This window comes from Tachypleus tridentatus, chromosome 12, assembly GCF_004210375.1.
Source record: "Tachypleus tridentatus isolate NWPU-2018 chromosome 12, ASM421037v1, whole genome shotgun sequence".
NCBI lineage: Eukaryota > Metazoa > Arthropoda > Merostomata > Xiphosura > Limulidae > Tachypleus > Tachypleus tridentatus.
Genome location: NC_134836.1, coordinates 122374624 through 122396700, shown reverse-complemented (window position 1 = coordinate 122396700; position 22077 = coordinate 122374624). Strand labels below are relative to the sequence as shown.

General features: G+C 34.5%; 1 protein-coding gene across 1 annotated transcript in view; it reads right to left on the bottom strand.

The window, feature by feature from the left end:
• The window catches only part of LOC143235752 (diuretic hormone receptor-like), a 75612-nt gene extending 66560 nt beyond the window's left edge, over nt 1–9052 (bottom strand). Inside the window, exons 1-2 of the mRNA XM_076473956.1 lie at nt 9037–9052; nt 7626–7748 (exon numbers count right to left, since the gene is read on the bottom strand). Of these exons, the coding sequence (XP_076330071.1) occupies nt 7626–7748; nt 9037–9052 (139 nt within the window). The remainder of the gene's footprint in view (nt 1–7625; nt 7749–9036) is intronic.
• Between the last annotated feature and the right edge of the window lie 13025 nt (nt 9053–22077).

Genomic DNA, 22077 nt, shown 5'->3' with positions numbered 1-22077 from the left:
CAGTTATGTCGATATTAATTAGCTTTATGTGTGTTATATCAACCAGTTATGTCGATATTAATTAGCTTTATGTGTGTTGTATCAACCAGTTATGTCGATATTAATTAGCTTTATGTGTGTTATATCAACCAGTTATGTCGATATTAATTAGCTTTATGTGTGTTGTATCAACCAGTTATGTCGATATTAATTAGTTTTATGTGTATTGTATCAACCAGTTATGTCGATATTAATTAGCTTTATGTGTGTTATATCAACCAGTTATGTCGATATTAATTAGTTTTATGTGTGTTGTATCAACCAGTTATGTCGATATTAATTAGCTTTATGTGTGTTATATCAACCAGTTATGTCGATATTAATTAGCTTTATGTGTGTTATATCAACCAGTTATGTCGATATTAATTAGCTTTATGTGTGTTATATCAACCAGTTATGTCGATATTAATTAGTTTTATGTGTGTTATATCAACCAGTTATGTCGATATTAATTAGCTATATGTGTGTTATATCAACATGTTATGTCGATATTAAACAGCTATATGTGTGTTGTATCAACCAGTTATGTCGATATTAATTAGCTTTATGTGTGTTATATCAACCAGTTATGTCGATATTAATTAGCTTTATGTGTGTTATATCAACCAGTTATGTCGATATTAATTAGCTTTATGTGTGTTGTATCAACCAGTTATGTCGATATCAATTAGCTTTATGTGTGTTATATCAACCAGTTATGTCGATATTAATTAGCTTTATGTGTGTTGTATCAGCCATTTAAGTGGATATTAATTAGCTTTATGTGTGTTGTATCAGCCATTTAAGTGGATATTAAGGAGCTATATATGTGTTACATCAACCAGTTAGGTGGATATTAAGGAGCTTTATGTGTGTTGTATCAGCCAGTAATTTGAATATTGAAGAGCTCTATGTACACTTATTCAAATGTAAATCTATCATAAATGAAGATGACACGTCTTCATGAACCTAGCTGAGATGATGTAATGTTGATGTTGGTCGTAAATAAATCATTATTCGGTTTTGGTATGCATCATTATTCGGTTTTGGTATGCATCATTATTCAGTTTTGGTATGCATCATTATTCGGTTTTGGTATGCATCATTATTCAGTTTTGGTATGCATCATTATTCAGTTTTGGTATGCATCATTATTCAGTTTTGGTATGCATCATTATTCAGTTTTGGTATGCATCATTATTCGGTTTTGGTATGCATCATTATTCGGTTTAGGTATGCATCATTATTCGGTTTTGGTATGCATCATTATTCGATTTTGGTATGCATCATTATTCGGTTTTGGTATGCATCATTATTCGGTTTTGGTATGCATCATTATTCGGTTTTGGTATGCATCATTATTCGGTTTAGGTATGCATCATTATTCGGTTTTGGTATGCATCATTGTTCGGTTTTGGTATGCGTCATTATTCGGTTTTGGTATGCATCATTATTCGGTTTTGGTATGCATCATTATTCGGTTTAGGTATGCATCATTATTCGGTTTTGGTATGCATCATTATTCGGTTTTGGTATGCATCATTATTCGGTTTTGGTATGCATCATTATTCAGTTTTGGTATGCATCATTATTCAGTTTTGGTATGCATCATTATTCGGTTTTGGTATGCGTCATTATTCAGTTTTGGTATGCATCATTATTCGGTTTTGGTATGCATCATTATTCAGTTTTGGTATGCATTATTATTCAGTTTTGGTATGCATCATTATTCGGTTTTGGTATGCATTATTATTCAGTTTTGGTATGCATCATTATTCAGTTTTGGTATGTATCATTATTTGGTTTTGGGATACATCATTTTGTAAGTATTTTAATTGTCTAATACTGTCACGCCTTTACCATTTCCTGACTAACGTATATACTTGGCTGTTTGAAGATTATTAAACAGAACTCGAAATTAAAATGCGTAGGACTTAACATTGACTGTTTGTATTAAATAAAACATGTTTAATTGGAGTTTTAAATTGAAAGACCTGTATATATATTAAGTATAATTAAAACGTTTTTTTTTAAGAACGGAGAATTAATCACATGTTGTTTAAACTATTCGTATATTGTACAGTGGAGATCAGTGGTGATGACAATTACTGTGCCACGAGCGAAATTAGCACCAATAAGTTTGATTCACGGGGAAATATACAGAACATGACTTGATAGGTTTTGAGAAGCCTTTTCCAAAATAAATATTCATTTAATTATAATGTTGAAACACAAAGCTACAACATATTGAAGAACGAGGTATCTGTGTTCTCTGTGGTAGAAAAAAGTCATAAATCAGAGTTTTAGGAAGACGATGGGCTCCGAAATCTTCCTCAAGTCATCATAACCTGCATGCAAAAGTCATAGTTACGAAAAAGAACCTTCCGACTCTCATATTCTGAACAAGAAGTAAAAACGTGTTTGAACTTGATACAGATACTGAAGCTATCAAAATAACACCTATAAATTAACGGTTCCTTTTGTGAGAAAGATGGCGAAAGAAACTGGAATCACTGCATTTCTTTTTAATGTTCAGACTCAGGGAACCAATAAACTAGTTTATCTTTGATCTGTTCAAACGTTGCTTTGGAACACGACGTCCACGTACAAGGGAAAGTTTGCCATCTTCGCTGAAACTTGTCACAACAGAAACAAAAAGAGAAACACTGAACCTGGGATGGCGTTTTATAGAGTGTTGTTAGCCTTGATATTAAATACTCTGATATCTTGATCTAGTTTTGTACCTTTATCAAACGTTCACCTACCACAATAATCATTCTGACATCTTGATCTAGTTTTGTACCTTTATCAAACGTTCACCTACCACTATAATCATTCTGACATCTTGATCTAGTTTTGTACCTTTATCAAACGTTCATTTACCTCTATAATCATTCTGATATCTTGATCTAGTTTTGTACCTTTATCAAACGTTCACCTACCATTATAATCATTCTGATATCTTGATCTAGTTTTGTACCTTTATCAAACGTTCACCTACCATAATAATCATTCTGACATCTTGATCTAGTTTTGTACCTTTATCAAACGTTCACCTACCACAATAATCATTCTGACATCTTGATCTAGTTTTGTATATTTATCAAACCTTCACCTACCACTATAATCATTCTGACATCATAATCTAGTTTTGTATCTTTATCAATCCTTCACCTACCACAATAATCATTTTGATATCTTGCTCTAGTTTACATTTCTTTGAATATTATAAAGACCAAAATCGAAAACTGATGCAGACAATATACGGTTTAAACGATGAACATTATTGCCTGTTTATTCCCAGTCGCGTCCATGTTGGTTTTTTTACTCAGATGCCCAAAATAGTATAGGTTCTTATAAACCATTTTTAGAAAATAAACGTTGTATTAATGTTTTAGCACTGACCTTAACCTCTTTTAATCTATTCATTTCAACAGTCCTACTTTATATTCTTTCTTATTTTTTCGAAGTTTTATTATTGAAGATTCTTTTACTCTAAATGGGTTTACTTATAAACCAGTGTAATAAACATAAAAGTAATTAAACTTATACGTATGTGCATGTTTTGAAAAATGTCTTAAATTAAATGAAACGGTCATCACTGATAAAGGGATAGAGAGACCTGATGTTATAAAACTAGGGGTGGAAAGTCAGAGAAAGTCGAAGTTCCAAAATCTAATTTGACATAAATTTGATTAACTGATACAGTCATCGACGTTTGTTACACGTGAGTAAGAAGATAGCAACGAGAGGTTAAATCACAATATGTAATGTCTCCCGCTGGGACAGTGTTAAGTCTACAGGTTTGCAACACTAAATCAGGGGCTCGACTTCCCTTGGTGGACACAGCAGATAGCCCGATGTGGCTTTAGCATAAGAAATGTGACTGGCAATCCCACTATTTATAGGTAAATACGTAGCCCAAAAGTTGGCGGTGGGTGGTGATAACTAGCTGCCTTTCCTCCAGTTTTATACTGCTAAATTAGGGACGGCTAGCACAGATAGTCCTTCTGTAGCTTTGCGCGAAATTCTAAACAAACGAACAATTATAGAAAGACAATCAGACAAACAGACTGTCAGATCACATCGTGGATTTAATAAGAAATGTTTTCTTCTCAGATCTGCTTAATACCCGTCACTTAACGCCCCATCACTTAATACCCCACCGTTATGACAGAAGATTAAGATACATCGTATCTTATTTGTCATGCTCACAGAACGTAGGTCAGTACAATGTTTCAGCTCGCCATAACCTTAAATGGTGATTATCAAAGAACTCTGGTTATACGTAATTCGTGTGTTTTTACATTACATAGAAACAGCAGGAAAATAACTGGCTTCTTAGCAAGAGCAAAGTTGGTTGTTCGCAATAATACTAAAATATGCATTTATAGTATCGAATACAATAGAAACCATTATTATATTACGAAAATGACCAATTAGCTAAGATAAGGTTATTTTTAAGGAAAAACAATAGATATTTTTTTTATAAATTTTAAAACAAAGGATAAAAAATGTATATAAATCACTGTGATTATTAAGTAAATATTTGAAATCTGTTTTTCCAATTCAACGTCCACGAATAGAATCAGTGATTTTTTTTATCAAAGAGAAGTAAGGATATTAGTGTTTTGTAGTTACGTCACAGATACGAAGACTATCTTATCTACCGCTGTCCTAATTCTGAATTATCAGCCAAAAATAAAGCAACTAATTAACAGCAATCACCCTATCATCTACCGCTAAGATAAGAAATCTGGAGCTCTACAACAGGGCCGCGTCGTAGAATCAAGATGTCGAATAGATTGATGTTTCTTAATCAGTAAGAAATGAGCATATTTTATTACACAACGTACAAACAATTTTACACATATTTTTAGGCTTTTCCTTTTCTTTTTTTACTTTTGTTTATGAATTGCCCGTGTTTAAGCCTTTTCCGTAAGTAGAATGGAGCAGTTTCGAAATTTTATATCTAAAGAAATAAAACATGAAAGTTTAGAGACGATTTATACAACGTTTCGACAATCTTATTAGATGATGAAACGTTGTAGGTTCGTAATAATGTTTTTTCTACTACCAATTCAAGCAGGCTCGAATCTTTCTTTTATATATAAAAAAAAACAAGTGAGTTCATCGTCATCAAATTTGAATTAAAACATAGTTTGGACTCAAAGTCGAGAAAGTATTTAAAAATCAAACTTGTTTATTAAAAAAGTAAAGATCGTTCACATAATTTTGCTCCCTAGTGGCACAGCGGCATGTCTGGAGACTCACACCGCTAAAAATCGGGTTTCGATACCGGTGGGCAGAATACAGATACCCTGTTGTGTAGCTTTGTACTTACTTCAGAACAAACAAACAAACACATTGTTTTATTTGAAAAAAGGCTTAATTTTTTACAGTTCTTTTTACGTCGTTTAAAAACGTCGAAGTCCATATATATCTGTGTTTTATGGTTCAGTTCACTTTCATATTCTATGTGTTTTTAACTCTATCTTTAACACATCTGTTTTTAAAAGCTATAACTATTCAGTGTTCTAGAAGTGTAATGCTATGCTCACAGTACTTAGCTAACGTAACTCCTATACTCACAGTGCTTAGCTGACGTAACTCCTATACTCACAGTTCTCAGCTAACGTAACTCCTATACTCACAGTGCTTAGCTAACGTAACTCCTATACTCACAGTGCTTAGCTAACGTAACTCCTATACTCACAGTGCTTAGCTGACGTAACTCCTATACTCACAGTGCTCAGCTAACATAACTCCATCACTCACAGTGCTTAGCTAACGTAACTCCTATACTCACAGTGCTTAGCTAACGTAACTCCCATATTCATAGTGCTTAGCTAACATAACTCCATTACTCACAATGCTTAGATAACGTAACTCCTGTACTCACAGTGCTTAGCTAATGTAACTCCCGTACTCACAGTGCTTAGCTAACGTAACTCCTGTACTCACAGTGCTTAGCTAACGTAACTCCTATACTCACAGTGCTTAGCTAGCGTAACTCCTATACTCACAGTGCTTAGCTAACATAACTCCATTACTCACAGTGCTTAGCTAACGTAACTCCTATACTCACAGTGCTTAGCTAACGTAACTCCTATACTCACAGTGCTTAGCTAACGTAATTCCATTACTCACAGTGCTTAGCTAACGTAATTCCATTACTCACAGTGCTTAGCTAGCGTAACTCCTATACTCACAGTGCTTAGCTAACGTAACTCCTATACTCACAGTGCTTAGCTAACGTAATTCCATTACTCACAGTGCTTAGCTAGCGTAACTCCTATACTCACAGTGCTTAGCTAACGTAACTCCATTACTCACAGTGCTTAGCTAACGTAACTCCTATACTCACAGTGCTTAGCTAACGTAACTCCCATACTCACAGTGCTTAGCTAACGTAACTCCCATACTCACAGTGCTTAGCTAACGTAACTCCTATACTCACAGTGCTTAGCTAACGTAACTCCATTAATCACAGTGCTTAGCTAACGTAACTCCTATACTCACAGTGCTTAGCTAACGTAACTCCATTACTCAAGTGCTTAGCTAACGTAACTCCCGTACTCACAGTGCTTAGCTAACGTAACTCCTGTACTCACAGTGCTTAGCTAACGTAACTCCTATACTCACAGTGCTTAGCTAACGTAACTCCTATACTCACAGTGCTTAGCTAACGTAACTCCTATACTCACAGTGCTTAGCTAACGTAACTCCCATACTCACAGTGCTTAGCTAACGTAACTCCTATACTCACAGTGCTTAGCTAACGTAACTCCTATACTCACAGTGCTTAGCTAACGTAACTCCTATACTCACAGTGCTTAGCTAACGTAACTCCTGTACTCACAGTGCTTAGCTAACGTAACTCCTATACTCACAGTGCTTAGCTAACGTAACTCCTATACTCACAGTGCTTAGCTAACGTAACTCCATTACTCACAGTGCTTAGCTAGCGTAACTCCTATACTCACAGTTCTCAGCTAACGTAACTCCATTATTCACAGTGCTTAGATAACGTAACTCCTATACTCACAGTGCTTAGCTAACGTAATTCCATTACTCACAGTGCTTAGCTAGCGTAACTCCTATACTCACAGTGCTTAGCTAACGTAACTCCTATACTCACAGTGCTTAGCTAACGTAACTCCATTACTCACAGTTCTCAGCTAACATAACTCCATTACTCACAATGCTTAGATAACGTAACTCCTGTACTCACAGTGCTTAGCTAACGTAACTCCCATACTCACAGTGCTTAGCTAACGTAACTCCTATACTCACAGTTCTCAGCTAACGTAACTCCTATACTCACAGTTCTCAGCTAACGTAACTCCATTACTCACAGTGCTTAGATAACGTAACTCTTATACTCACAGAACTTAGCTAACATAACTCCCATACTCACAGTGCTTAGCTAACGTAGTTACTGTTTTAAAGACTTGGTATAAAATAGTAATACGATTCACCCTAACGACAACTATGTGTTTGCAACGATCGCTATAATTTAGGAAATATGAACCATTGCTATGAAAGATCTTTGGTCAAATTACATTGGTCCAGTAGAAGTTGAAACTTGTCGATACAAAACTTACGAGTTGTGTCGTAACTGATCCCTTTCAGTTCGGGAAAACACGAGATCTCAGCTTCGGATCCTGCCTTGGTCGGAGGCCAGCAGGATACTCCATCCCACGTAACGTTGCACTGATGTGAGTTTTCTAAAGATATGACAGAAATGTGAACATTAATGATTCCTTTTCTAAGGTTTGAACAATTAATGCGCGTTTGGTGTTATGGTAAGAGGAAACATATGTTTAGTTCGTAGCTCATGTCGTAAATTATCTGAACGATACAATTTTTACCTCGCAAGTGGCGCTCACTCGAAATCTAAATTATTTGATTACAAGAACATAAGCACCAAGCACAAGCTACATTTGTTCTCGAAGTAGCACTTTGGAAAAACAGCAGTCTTCTAATGCTAAACATTGTTTAAGTACTCTCAGGTAAACCAAGAGTAATTCTAATTTTGTTGGCATCATCTCAATAGATAACAATAATTACTTCGAGTGTAATTACACCCAAAGCGAAAATGATATAATTTCAATGCATAATCATATGAAGAAAGTCAGTATGTAACTAGCGGTCTAAGCCTCGTGACCTCCGATCATAAGTAGACACGGTTGCGAATTTAAACTTCATTAAAAGTCGTTTTGGTTCTACTAATTCAAGCAGTTTGCGAAAATAACATTCATATTTTGTTTCACGTAAGGAGAGTTTAGAAATTGTGAAGAAAAACTCTTACTTAGATCAAATTATTATTTAATTTACCACAAAGAACACATTTTATTATTATATTTGGTATGTTTAGGTTCTAGAACCATCGATAAGACAATTACGTTGCGATTGGTCTGGAGAAATCTGTAGCCATTGGTTGTCAGTATTTTAAACATAATAAAGTGTGACTCAATTTCAATAACATTGATTCACTCATGTAAAAATACATATCACGTTTTATGAAATATACGTACATTTATTACTGTAGAACATATAAATACTTCAAGACAGTAAGGCCATGTCAGGCCTGTGGTATTAATGAAATTTTAAAGTTTCTAGTTTACTCATTAAAAAGTCACTCTTAAATAAATGCTAATTAGAAACTTAAATTCCAGTCACATGAGCCACAAGCTAAAAACATTCAATAGTTCCACCCCATACAATCCAGCTACCATAAGTAAAATATTGGACCACACTGTTGTAGAGTGTAAGACTAAAGTTGGACGGCTTATAATGCTAAAATCCGGGTTTTGATACTCGTTGATTGCTGGCATTATTAAAACATAAAAAACAGTTTTTTTTCCATGTCAGTCTTTCAATTATACAAGTTATTTTCCGACCTATTCACCATATTTCACTACTATTAAATCCAGAATAACGAATTTTCTATTCGATAAATATGATTGTTGACAAATAGGTGTTTTTCCACCTAATAACGAAGGGTGCCTTCACCGAGTTGAGCTTCCATTATTCATGATCATGCTTTCCTTTTCACATCCACGATCCACCCCTTAAAGGCAATAATTTTCTAAAAATCTATAAGATCTAAAATAAATATATCAATACCCACTCTCCATAAGTAACTGTTGCTAAGATACACATCAGCGCCAGCTCATTCTTAACGGTTGGCATGGAAACCAACAATGACCAAATTTAAAGATGTAGAGACATTTGTTGTTGCGTTCCTAGCCTGCGCTGAAGAAATATTGTTTGACTTTTAGTTCACCATCAAATAAACAACAATCTTTCTTTGGTCAAATATAGCACTAGCGGAAGATGCAGTTGGCTCAGAATAAAAATAAGCAAATAACTTATTTTTTAACTGAATTCACTCGTACGTAAACTACAAAGAAATTTCTTTGGTCTAATAACGTCGAGTGAATGATAATTTCTCAGTACAGAAGTCTAAACGACGTCTTATTTTCTTCGTCAGATAGTTGCAGTCCATTAAAGTTCTCAAACGCATTATGTTAGTTCGAAGCAACAGTGTAGTTTTATCAATAAGTTGTGAACGTGATTTCGAAATAGATAAAAAGAGAAATAAATTAATATTATAATGTATTAAACAACACGTAGACTTAACGACTATGTCGAATAACTCAAGTTTAAAACAAAAACACTTCCAATGTAAAACTGGTGACCGCAGAAAGAAAAACCATTCTGTAATCTAAAGCTTTTGTCCACAAGAGGACAAACCAATCAGTAATCTAAAGTTACTGACCACAGGAGAAGAAACCAGCAAGTAATACCCAACACCCAATAGTGGGATTTTTTATCCACAAAGGGAAATATTAGCTGTGTATTTCAGAATTTTTGAGTAAAGCTACACTGAGGCTAGTAGAGTTTAACCATTGACTAAAGCTACACTATACCTAGTAGAGTTTAACATTTGAGTAAAGCTACAATATAGCTAGTAGAGATTAATCTTTGAGTAAAGCTACACTATCGCTAGGAAAGTTTAATCTTTGAGTAAAGCTACACTATAGCTAGTAGACTTTAACTTAACCTTTGAGTTAAGCTACACTATCGCTAGTAGAGTTTAACCTTTGAGTAAAGCTACACAATAGCTAGTAGAGTTTAATCTTTGAGTAAAGCTACACTATAACTAGTAGAGTTTAATCTTTGAGTAAAGCTACACTATAGCTAGTAGAGATTAATCTTTGAGTAAAGCTACACTAGAGCTAGTAGAGTTTAATCTTTGAGTAAAGCTACACTATAGCTAGTAGACCTTAACTTAACCTTTGAGTTAAGCTACACTATAGCTGGGAAAGTTTAATCTTTAAGTAAAGCTACACTATAGCTAGTAGAGATTAACCTTTGAGTTAAGCTACACTATCGCTAGTAGAGTTTAACCTTTGAGTAAAGCTACACAATAGCTAGTAGAGTTTAACCTTTGAGTAAACCTACAGTATAGCTAGTAGAGTTAAATCTTTGAGTAAAGCTACACTATAGCTAGTAGAGTTTAACCTTTGAGTAAAGCTACACTATAGTTAGTAGACTTTAACTTAACCTTTGAGTTAAGCTACACTATCGCTAGTAGAGTTTAACCTTTGAGTAAAGCTACACAATAGCTAGTAGAGTTTAATCTTTGAGTAAAGCTACACTATAGCTAGTAGACTTTAACTTAATCTTTGAGTAAAGCTACACTATAGCTGGAAAAGTTTAACATTTGAGTTAAGCTACACTATAGCTGGGAAAGTTTAATCTTTGAGTAAAGCTACACTATAGCTAGTAGACTTTAACCTTTGAGTAAAACTACACTATAGCTAGTAGAGTTTAACCTTTGAGTAAAGCTACACTATAGCAAATAGAGTTTAACCTTTGAGTTAAGCTGCACTATAGCTAGTAGAGGTTAATCTTTGAGTAAAGCTACACTATAGCAAATAGAGTTTAACCTTTGAGTAAAGCTACACTATAGCTAGTGAAGTTTAATCTTTGAGTAAACTGCACTATAGCTAGTAGAGATTAACCTTTGAGTAAAGCTACACTATAGCTAGTAGAGATTAACCTTGAGTAAAGCTACACCATAGCTGGTAGAAATTAACCTTTGAGTAAAGCTACACTATATTTAGTAGAGTTTAACTTTTGAGTAAAGGTACACTATAGCTAGTAGAGTTTAATCTTTGAGTAAAGCTACACTATAGCTAGTAGAGTTTAACCTTTGAGTAAAGCTACACTATAGCTAGTAGAGTTTAACCTTTGAGTAAAGCTACACTAGAGCCACTAGAGTTTAACCTTTGAGTAAAGCTACACTATAGCTAGTAGAGTTTATTCTTTGAGTAAAGCTACACTACAGCTAGTAGAGTTTAACCTTTGAGTAAAGCTACACTATAGCTAGTAGAGTTTAACCTTTGAGTAAAGCTACACTATAGCTAGTAGAGTTTAACCTTTGAGTAAAGCTACACTATAGCTAGTAGAGTTTAACCTTTGAGTAAAGCTACACTATAGCAAATAGAGTTTAACCTTGAGTTAAGCTGCACTATAGCTAGTAGAGTTTAACCTTTGAGTAAAGCTACACTATAGCTAGTAGAAATTAACCTTTGAGTAAAGCTACACTATAGCTAGTAGAGTTTAACCTTTGAGTAAAGCTACACTATAGCTAGTAGAAATTAACCTTTGAGTAAAGCTACACTATAGCTAGTAGAGTTTAACCTTTGAGTAAAGCTACACTATAGCTAGTAGAGTTTAATCTTTGAGTAAAGCTACACTATAGCTAGTAGAGTTTAACCTTTGAGTAAAGCTACACTATAGCTAGTAGAGTTTAATCTTTGAGTAAAGCTACACTATAGCTAGTAGAGATTAATCTTTGAGTAAAGCTACACTAGAGCTAGTAGAGTTTAATCTTTGAGTAAAGCTACACTATAGCTAGTAGACCTTAACTTAACCTTTGAGTTAAGCTACACTATAGCTGGGAAAGTTTAATCTTTAAGTAAAGCTACACTATAGCTAGTAGAGATTAACCTTTGAGTTAAGCTACACTATCGCTAGTAGAGTTTAACCTTTGAGTAAAGCTACACAATAGCTAGTAGAGTTTAACCTTTGAGTAAACCTACAGTATAGCTAGTAGAGTTTAATCTTTGAGTAAAGCTACACTATAGCTAGTAGAGTTTAACCTTTGAGTAAAGCTACACTGTAGTTAGTAGACTTTAACTTAACCTTTGAGTTAAGCTACACTATCGCTAGTAGAGTTTAACCTTTGAGTAAAGCTACACAATAGCTAGTAGAGTTTAATCTTTGAGTAAAGCTACACTATAGCTAGTAGACTTTAACTTAATCTTTGAGTAAAGCTACACTATAGCTGGAAAAGTTTAACATTTGAGTTAAGCTACACTATAGCTGGGAAAGTTTAATCTTTGAGTAAAGCTACACTATAGCTAGTAGACTTTAACCTTTGAGTAAAACTACACTATAGCTAGTAGAGTTTAACCTTTGAGTAAAGCTACACTATAGCAAATAGAGTTTAACCTTTGAGTTAAGCTGCACTATAGCTAGTAGAGGTTAATCTTTGAGTAAAGCTACACTATAGCAAATAGAGTTTAACCTTTGAGTAAAGCTACACTATAGCTAGTGAAGTTTAATCTTTGAGTAAACTGCACTATAGCTAGTAGAGATTAACCTTTGAGTAAAGCTACACTATAGCTGGTAGAAATTAACCTTTGAGTAAAGCTACACTATATTTAGTAGAGTTTAACTTTTGAGTAAAGGTACACTATAGCTAGTAGAGTTTAATCTTTGAGTAAAGCTACACTATAGCTAGTAGAGTTTAACCTTGAGTAAAGCTACACTATAGCTAGTAGAGTTTAACCTTGAGTAAAGCTACACTAGAGCCACTAGAGTTTAACCTTGAGTAAAGCTACACTATAGCTAGTAGAGTTTATTCTTTGAGTAAAGCTACACTATAGCTAGTAGAGTTTAACCTTTGAGTAAAGCTACACTATAGCTAGTAGAGTTTAACCTTTGAGTAAAGCTACACTATAGCTAGTAGAGTTTAATCTTTGAGTAAAGCTACACTATAGCTAGTAGAGTTTAACCTTTGAGTAAAGCTACACTATAGCTAGTAGAGTTTAACCTTTGAGTAAAGCTACACTATAGCAAATAGAGTTTAACCTTTGAGTTAAGCTGCACTATAGCTAGTAGAGTTTAACCTTTGAGTAAAGCTACACTATAGCTAGTAGAAATTAACCTTTGAGTAAAGCTACACTATAGCTAGTAGAAATTAACCTTTGAGTAAAGCTACACTATAGCTAGTAGAGTTTAACCTTTGAGTAAAGCTACACTATAGCTAGTAGAGTTTAATCTTTGAGTAAAGCTACACTATAGCTAGTAGAGTTTAACCTTGAGTAAAGCTACACTATAGCTAGTAGAGTTTAACCTTGAGTAAAGCTACAGTATAGCAAATAGAGTTTAACCTTTGAGTTAAGCTGCACTATAGCTAGTAGAATTTAACCTTTGAGTAAAGCTACACTATAGCTAGTAGAAATTAACCTTTGAGTAAAGCTACACTATAGCTAGTAGAGTTTAACCTTTGAGTAAAGCTACACTATAGCTAGTAGAGATTAACCTTTGAGTAAAATTACATTATAGCTAGTAGAGTTTATCCTTTGAGTTAAGCTACACCATAGCAAATAGAGTTTAACCCTTGAGTTAAGATACATTACAGCTAGTAGAGTTTAATCTTTGAGTAAAGCTACACTAGAGCTAGTAGAGTTTAATCTTTGAGTAAAGCTACACTATAGCTAGTAGACTTTAACTTAATCTTTGAGTAAAGCTACACTATAGCTAGTAGAGTTTAACCTTTGAGTAAAGCTACACTATAGCTAGTAGAGTTTAATCTTTGAGTAAAGCTACACTATAGCTAGTAGAGATTAATCTTTGAGTAAAGCTACACTAGAGCTAGTAGAGTTTAATCTTTGAGTAAAGCTACACTATAGCTAGTAGACCTTAACTTAACCTTTGAGTTAAGCTACACTATAGCTGGGAAAGTTTAATCTTTAAGTAAAGCTACACTATAGCTAGTAGAGATTAACCTTTGAGTTAAGCTACACTATCGCTAGTAGAGTTTAACCTTTGAGTAAACCTACAGTATAGCTAGTAGAGTTTAATCTTTGAGTAAAGCTACACTATAGCTAGTAGAGTTTAACCTTTGAGTAAAGCTACACTATAGTTAGTAGACTTTAACTTAACCTTTGAGTTAAGCTACACTATCGCTAGTAGAGTTTAACCTTTGAGTAAAGCTACACAATAGCTAGTAGAGTTTAATCTTTGAGTAAAGCTACACTATAGCTAGTAGACTTTAACTTAATCTTTGAGTAAAGCTACACTATAGCTGGAAAAGTTTAACATTTGAGTTAAGCTACACTATAGCTGGGAAAGTTTAATCTTTGAGTAAAGCTACACTATAGCTAGTAGACTTTAACCTTTGAGTAAAACTACACTATAGCTAGTAGAGTTTAACCTTTGAGTAAAGCTACACTATAGCTAGTGAAGTTTAATCTTTGAGTAAACTGCACTATAGCTAGTAGAGATTAACCTTTGAGTAAAGCTACACTATAGCTAGTAGAGATTAACCTTTGAGTAAAGCTACACTATAGCTGGTAGAAATTAACCTTTGAGTAAAGCTACACTATATTTAGTAGAGTTTAACTTTTGAGTAAAGGTACACTATAGCTAGTAGAGTTTAATCTTTGAGTAAAGCTACACTATAGCTAGTAGAGTTTAACCTTTGAGTAAAGCTACACTATAGCTAGTAGAGTTTAACCTTTGAGTAAAGCTACACTAGAGCCACTAGAGTTTAACCTTTGAGTAAAGCTACACTATAGCTAGTAGAGTTTATTCTTTGAGTAAAGCTACACTATAGCTAGTAGAGTTTAACCTTTGAGTAAAGCTACACTATAGCTAGTAGAGTTTAACCTTTGAGTAAAGCTACACTATAGCTAGTAGAGTTTAATCTTTGAGTAAAGCTACACTATAGCTAGTAGAGTTTAACCTTTGAGTAAAGCTACACTATAGCTAGTAGAGTTTAACCTTTGAGTAAAGCTACACTATAGCAAATAGAGTTTAACCTTTGAGTTAAGCTGCACTATAGCTAGTAGAGTTTAACCTTTGAGTAAAGCTACACTATAGCTAGTAGAAATTAACCTTTGAGTAAAGCTACACTATAGCTAGTAGAAATTAACCTTTGAGTAAAGCTACACTATAGCTAGTAGAGTTTAACCTTTGAGTAAAGCTACACTATAGCTAGTAGAGTTTAATCTTTGAGTAAAGCTACACTATAGCTAGTAGAGTTTAACCTTGAGTAAAGCTACACTATAGCTAGTAGAGTTTAACCTTTGAGTAAAGCTACACTATAGCAAATAGAGTTTAACCTTTGAGTTAAGCTGCACTATAGCTAGTAGAATTTAACCTTTGAGTAAAGCTACACTATAGCTAGTAGAGTTTAACCTTTGAGTAAAGCTACACTATAGCTAGTAGAGTTTAATCTTTGAGTAAAGCTACACTATAGCTAGTAGAGTTTAACCTTTGAGTAAAGCTACACTATAGCTAGTAGAGTTTAACCTTTGAGTAAAGCTACACTATAGCAAATAGAGTTTAACCTTTGAGTTAAGCTGCACTATAGCTAGTAGAGTTTAACCTTTGAGTAAAGCTACACTATAGCTAGTAGAAATTAACCTTTGAGTAAAGCTACACTATAGCTTGTAGACTTGAACTTAATCTTTGAGTAAAGCTACACTATAGCTAGTAGAGATTAACCTTTGAGTTAAGCTACACTATCGCTAATAGAGTTTAACCTTTGAGTAAAGCTACACAATAGCTAGTAGAGTTTAACCTTTGAGTAAAGCTACACTATAGCTAGTAGAGTTTAACCTTTGAGTAAACTGCACTATAGCTAGTAGACATTAACCTTTGAGTAAAGCTACACTATAGCTAGTAGAGATTAACCTTTGAGTAAAGCTACACTATAGCTAGTAGACTTTAACTTAACCTTTGAGTTAAGCTACACTATCGCTAGTAGAGTTTAACCTTTGAGTAAGGCTACACAATAGCTAGTAGAGTTTAATCTTTGAGTAAAGCTACACTATAGCTTGTAGACTTGAACTTAATCTTTGAGTAAAGCTACACTATAGCTAGTAGAGATTAACCTTTGAGTTAAGCTACACTATCGCTAATAGAGTTTAACCTTTGAGTAAAGCTACACAATAGCTAGTAGAGTTTAACCTTTGAGTAAAGCTACACTATAGCTAGTAGAGTTTAACCTTTGAGTAAACTGCACTATAGCTAGTAGACATTAACCTTTGAGTAAAGCTACACTATAGCTAGTAGAGATTAACCTTTGAGTAAAGCTACACTATAGCTGGTAGAAATTAACCTTTGAGTAAAGCTACACTATATTTAGTAGAGTTTAACTTTTGAGTAAAGGTACACTATAGCTAGTAGAGTTTAATCTTTGAGTAAAGCTACACTATAGCTAGTAGAGTTTAACCTTTGAGTAAAGCTACACTATAGCTAGTAGAGTTTAACCTTTGAGTAAAGCTACACTAGAGCCACTAGAGTTTAACCTTTGAGTAAAGCTACACTATAGCTAGTAGAGTTTATTCTTTGAGTAAAGCTACACTATAGCTAGTAGAGTTTAACCTTTGAGTAAAGCTACACTATAGCTAGTAGAGTTTAACCTTTGAGTAAAGCTACACTATAGCTAGTAGACTTTAATCTTTGAGTAAAGCTACACTATAGCTAGTAGAGTTTAACCTTTGAGTAAAGCTACACTATAGCTAGTAGAGTTTAACCTTTGAGTAAAGCTACACTATAGCAAATAGAGTTTAACCTTGAGTTAAGCTGCACTATAGCTAGTAGAGTTTAACCTTGAGTAAAGCTACACTATAGCTAGTAGAAATTAACCTTGAGTAAAGCTACACTATAGCTAGTAGAGTTTAACCTTTGAGTAAAGCTACACTATAGCTAGTAGAAATTAACCTTTGAGTAAAGCTACACTATAGCTAGTAGAGTTTAACCTTTGAGTAAAGCTACACTATAGCTAGTAGAGTTTAATCTTTGAGTAAAGCTACACTATAGCTAGTAGAGTTTAACCTTTGAGTAAAGCTACACTATAGCTAGTAGAGTTTAACCTTGAGTAAAGCTACACTATAGCAAATAGAGTTTAACCTTGAGTTAAGCTGCACTATAGCTAGTAGAATTTAACCTTTGAGTAAAGCTACACTATAGCTAGTAGAAATTAACCTTTGAGTAAAGCTACACTATAGCTAGTAGAGTTTAACCTTTGAGTAAAGCTACACTATAGCTAGTAGAGATTAACCTTTGAGTAAAATTACATTATAGCTAGTAGAGTTTATCCTTTGAGTTAAGCTACACTATAGCAAATAGAGTTTAACCCTTGAGTTAAGATACATTATAGCTAGTAGAGTTTAATCTTTGAGTAAAGCTACACTAGAGCTAGTAGAGTTTAATCTTTCAGTAAAGCTACACTATAGCTAGTAGACTTTAACTTAACCTTTGAGTTAAGCTACACTATCGTTAGTAGAGTTTAACCTTTGAGTAAGGCTACACAATAGCTAGTAGAGTTTAATCTTTGAGTAAAGCTACACTATAGCTTGTAGACTTGAACTTAATCTTTGAGTAAAGCTACACTATAGCTAGTAGAGTTTAACCTTTGAGTAAACTGCACTATAGCTAGTAGACATTAACCTTTGAGTAAAGCTACACTATAGCTAGTAGAGATTAACCTTTGAGTAAAGCTACACTATAGCTGGTAGAAATTAACCTTTGAGTAAAGCTACACTATATTTAGTAGAGTTTAACTTTTGAGTAAAGGTACACTATAGCTAGTAGAGTTTAATCTTTGAGTAAAGCTACACTATAGCTAGTAGAGTTTAACCTTTGAGTAAAGCTACACTATAGCTAGTAGAGTTTAACCTTTGAGTAAAGCTACACTAGAGCCACTAGAGTTTAACCTTTGAGTAAAGCTACACTATAGCTAGTAGAGTTTAACCTTTGAGTAAAGCTACACTATAGCTAGTAGAAATTAACCTTTGAGTAAAGCTACACTATAGCTAGTAGAGTTTAACCTTTGAGTAAAGCTACACTATAGCTAGTAGAGATTAACCTTTGAGTAAAGTTACATTATAGCTAGTAGAGTTTATCCTTTGAGTTAAGCTACACTATAGCAAATAGACTTTAACCTTTGAGTAAAGCTACACTATAGCTAGTAGAGTTTAACCTTTGAGTAAAGCTACACTATAGCTAGTAGAGATTAACCTTTGAGTAAAGTTACATTATAGCTAGTAGAGTTTATCCTTTGAGTTAAGCTACACTATAGCAAATAGACTTTAACCCTTGAGTTAAGATACACTATAGCTAGTAGAGTTTAATCTTTGAGTAAAGCTACACTAGAGCTAGTAGAGTTTAATCTTTGAGTAAAGCTACACTATAGCTAGTAGAGTCTAATCTTTGAGTAAAGCTACACTATAGCTAGTAGAGTTTAATCTTTGAGTAAAGCTACACTATAGCTAGTAGAGATTAATCTTTGAGTAAAGCTACACTATCGCTAGTAGAGTTTAACCTTTGAGTAAAGCTACACAATAGCTAGTAGAGTTTAACCTTTGAGTAAAGCTACAGTATAGCTAGTAGAGTTTAATCTTTGAGTAAAGCTACACTATAGCTAGTAGAGTTTAACCTTTGAGTAAAGCTACACTATAGCAAATAGAGTTTAACCTTTGAGTTAAGCTGCACTATAGCTAGTAGAGGTTAATCTTTGAGTAAAGCTACACTATAGCAAATAGAGTTTAACCTTTGAGTAAAGCTACACTATAGCTAGTAGAGTTTAACCTTTGAGTAAACTGCACTATAGCTAGTAGAGATTAACCTTTGAGTAAAGCTACACTATAGCTAGTAGAGTTTATTCTTTGAGTAAAGCTACACTATAGGAAATAGAGTTTAATCTTTGAGTAAAGCTACACTAGAGCCACTAGAGTTTAACCTTTGAGTAAAGCTACACTATAGCTAGTAGAGATTAACCTTTGAGTAAAGCTACACTATAGCTGGTAGAAATTAACCTTTGAGTAAAGCTACACTATATTTAGTAGAGTTTAACTTTTGAGTAAAGGTACACTATAGCTAATAGAGTTTAACCTTTGAGTAAAGCTACACTATAGCTAGTAGAGTTTAACCTTTGAGTAAAGCTACACTATAGCTAGTAGAGTTTATTCTTTGAGTAAAGCTACACTATAGGAAATAGAGTTTAATCTTTGAGTAAAGCTACACTAGAGCCACTAGAGTTTAACCTTTGAGTAAAGCTACACTATAGCTAGTAGAGTTTATTCTTTGAGTAAAGCTACACTATAGCTAGTAGAGTTTAACCTTTGAGTAAAGCTACACTATAGCTAGTAGAGTTTAATCTTTGAGTAAAGCTACACTATAGCTAGTAGAGTTTAACCTTTGAGTAAAGCTACACTATAGCTAGTAGAGTTTATTCTTTGAGTAAAGCTACACTATAGCAAATAGAGTTTAACCTTTGAGTTAAGCTGCACTATAGCTAATAGAGTTTAACCTTTGAGTAAAGCTACACTATAGCTAGTAGAAATTAACCTTTGAGTAAAGCTACACTATAGCTAGTAGAGTTTAACCTTTGAGTAAAGCTACACTATAGCTAGTAGAAATTAACCTTTGAGTAAAGCTACACTATAGCTAGTAGAGATTAACCTTTGAGTAAAGTTACATTATAGCTAGTAGAGTTTATCCTTTGAGTTAAGCTACACTATAGCAAATAGAGTTTAACCTTTGAGTTAAGCTGGACTATAGCTAGTAGAGGTTAATCTTTGAGTAAAGCTACACTATAGCAAATAGAGTTTAACCTTTGAGTAAAGCTACACTGAGGGTAGTATAATTTAACCTTTGAGTTAAGCTACACTATAGCTAGTAGAGTTTAACCTTTGAGTAAAGCTACACTATAGTTAGTAGAAGTTCGGGTCTGATGGACTACTCCTGTCTGTTTCTGGAGTGATACAAAGATTCGTTTTCTGTATTCAGGCCTTCAGGTCGAATTCCACTATGGGTATAAACTAAAGGGGGAAACCTAATCAACAGCATTCATCGCTATCTGTTAAGACACTCTTGTCTAATAAATTGGTAAACATCAGTTCCTCTTGTAGCTCTCCTCGGAGCACGTTTTACTGGTTACGGGACGCGAACCATAAGTCTGCGGATTCACATTTTTAGCACGCTATCTACTAGACCACGCTCGGCCTACTATAATAGAGGTCGATGTTTTTAAAATGAATTGAGCTGAAAACCAAAATTTCTTACTTTAAAACAAACCGTAAAAGACAAACAATCAATTATATTAAGAAACTTACCATCTTTTGAGTTCGAGAACTGAAGGAAACAGGTCAGTGCGGACACAGACATGTTTAAAATATCCTGTTCGATATCCCAAACTGTATCGTTCATTCTTGACAGGAACATTATTCCACGTTTAAGGATTTTTTCTTTTACTTTTGTTTCTTATAAGCAAACGGTGAAATTTAGGTTCCTTCAAGGATTTCTTGAACGTAAGCACTATTATATCAGACTATACGTGAATAATGTGTTCTGTAGTTGTCTTGGACTTAGATGAAATAGACTCACGCCGTCGAGTTTGTCAAGAGACGAAAGAAAGTCATGAGTGACTTCCTTGTGAAATGGGTCGTTTGGATTATGAGTATATCTAATCTAGAAGGAACAAAATAAGGGTAAGAAAAGAAAAAAATCGAAACGTTATAACTTGCTTAATGTGCAAACATAAACTTGACACATATAATAAGAAACCATATCAAACATTCTCATTTCACTACCAGGGAATCCTACCTATGAACATGTTGACTAAAGAGTTTGGTTTATTGTTTTGTTTAACACTTTAAAGATGCGTCATTTTGATTCATGTACAAGGTTCAGTGGCCTAATTTTGACTTTATTCATTACATATGTTGGTTTTGTTTTGAATTTCGCGCAAAGCTACTCGAGGGCTATCTGCGCTAGCCGTCCCTAATTGAGCAGTGTGAGACTAGAGCGAAGGCAGCTAGTCATTACCACCCACCGCCAACTCTTGAACTACTTTTTAGCCACCGAATACTGGAATTGACCGTCACGTTATAACGCCCCTACGGCTGAAAGGACAAGCATGTTTGGTGCGACAGAGATTCGAACCCGCGACCCTCAGATTACGAGTCGAACGCCTCAATCCACCTGGCCAATGAACCACTGTCAGAGTTTTTTCGTATTATTATTCTGTTATCGATATGAAACAAATTGAAATCGCAACAAGTGCACTAACCAACAGCAAGTATACTGTGGAATGTGGCCCGGCATGGCCAGGTAAGTTAAGGCGTTCGACTCGTAATTGGAGGGTCGCGGGTTCGAATTCCGGTCGCACGAAACATGCTCGCCCTTTCAGCCGTGGGGTCGTTATAATGTGACTGTAAATCCCACTATTCGTTGGTAAGGGAGTAGCCCAAGATGTTGGCGGTGGTTGGTGATGACTAGTTGCATTCTCTCTAGTCTTACACTGCTAAGTTAGGGATGGCTAGCGCAGATTGTCCTCGTGTGGCTTTGCGCGAAATTTAAAACAAACAAACAAACAAAATCCAAGAGAGTGAAAGTTTTCTTTTACCTGACGTTTTATGTCAGGATATGCAAATATATTGTGAGAGGTAAATAATAGGAAGCATCCAGAACTAGAGAGAAAATACAGACCGAGTTATTATACAGACCAAGTTTTTATACTTCCAAATATTTTATTTGCCCTTTAAAGATGAGTGAGCCCTCGGGAATATAGAATGCTCTGGAAATAGCAGAACAAACACCGACTCGTTCGGCTAATACCTCAGAACGGAATACACACCGTCGCTCTGATAGCACAAAAACACGTGGCGGCGCAGCTGCTGTTTTATAATTTACTTTATTCTATAGAAAAATCTCTGACTAAAATAATCCACACGTGCAAAA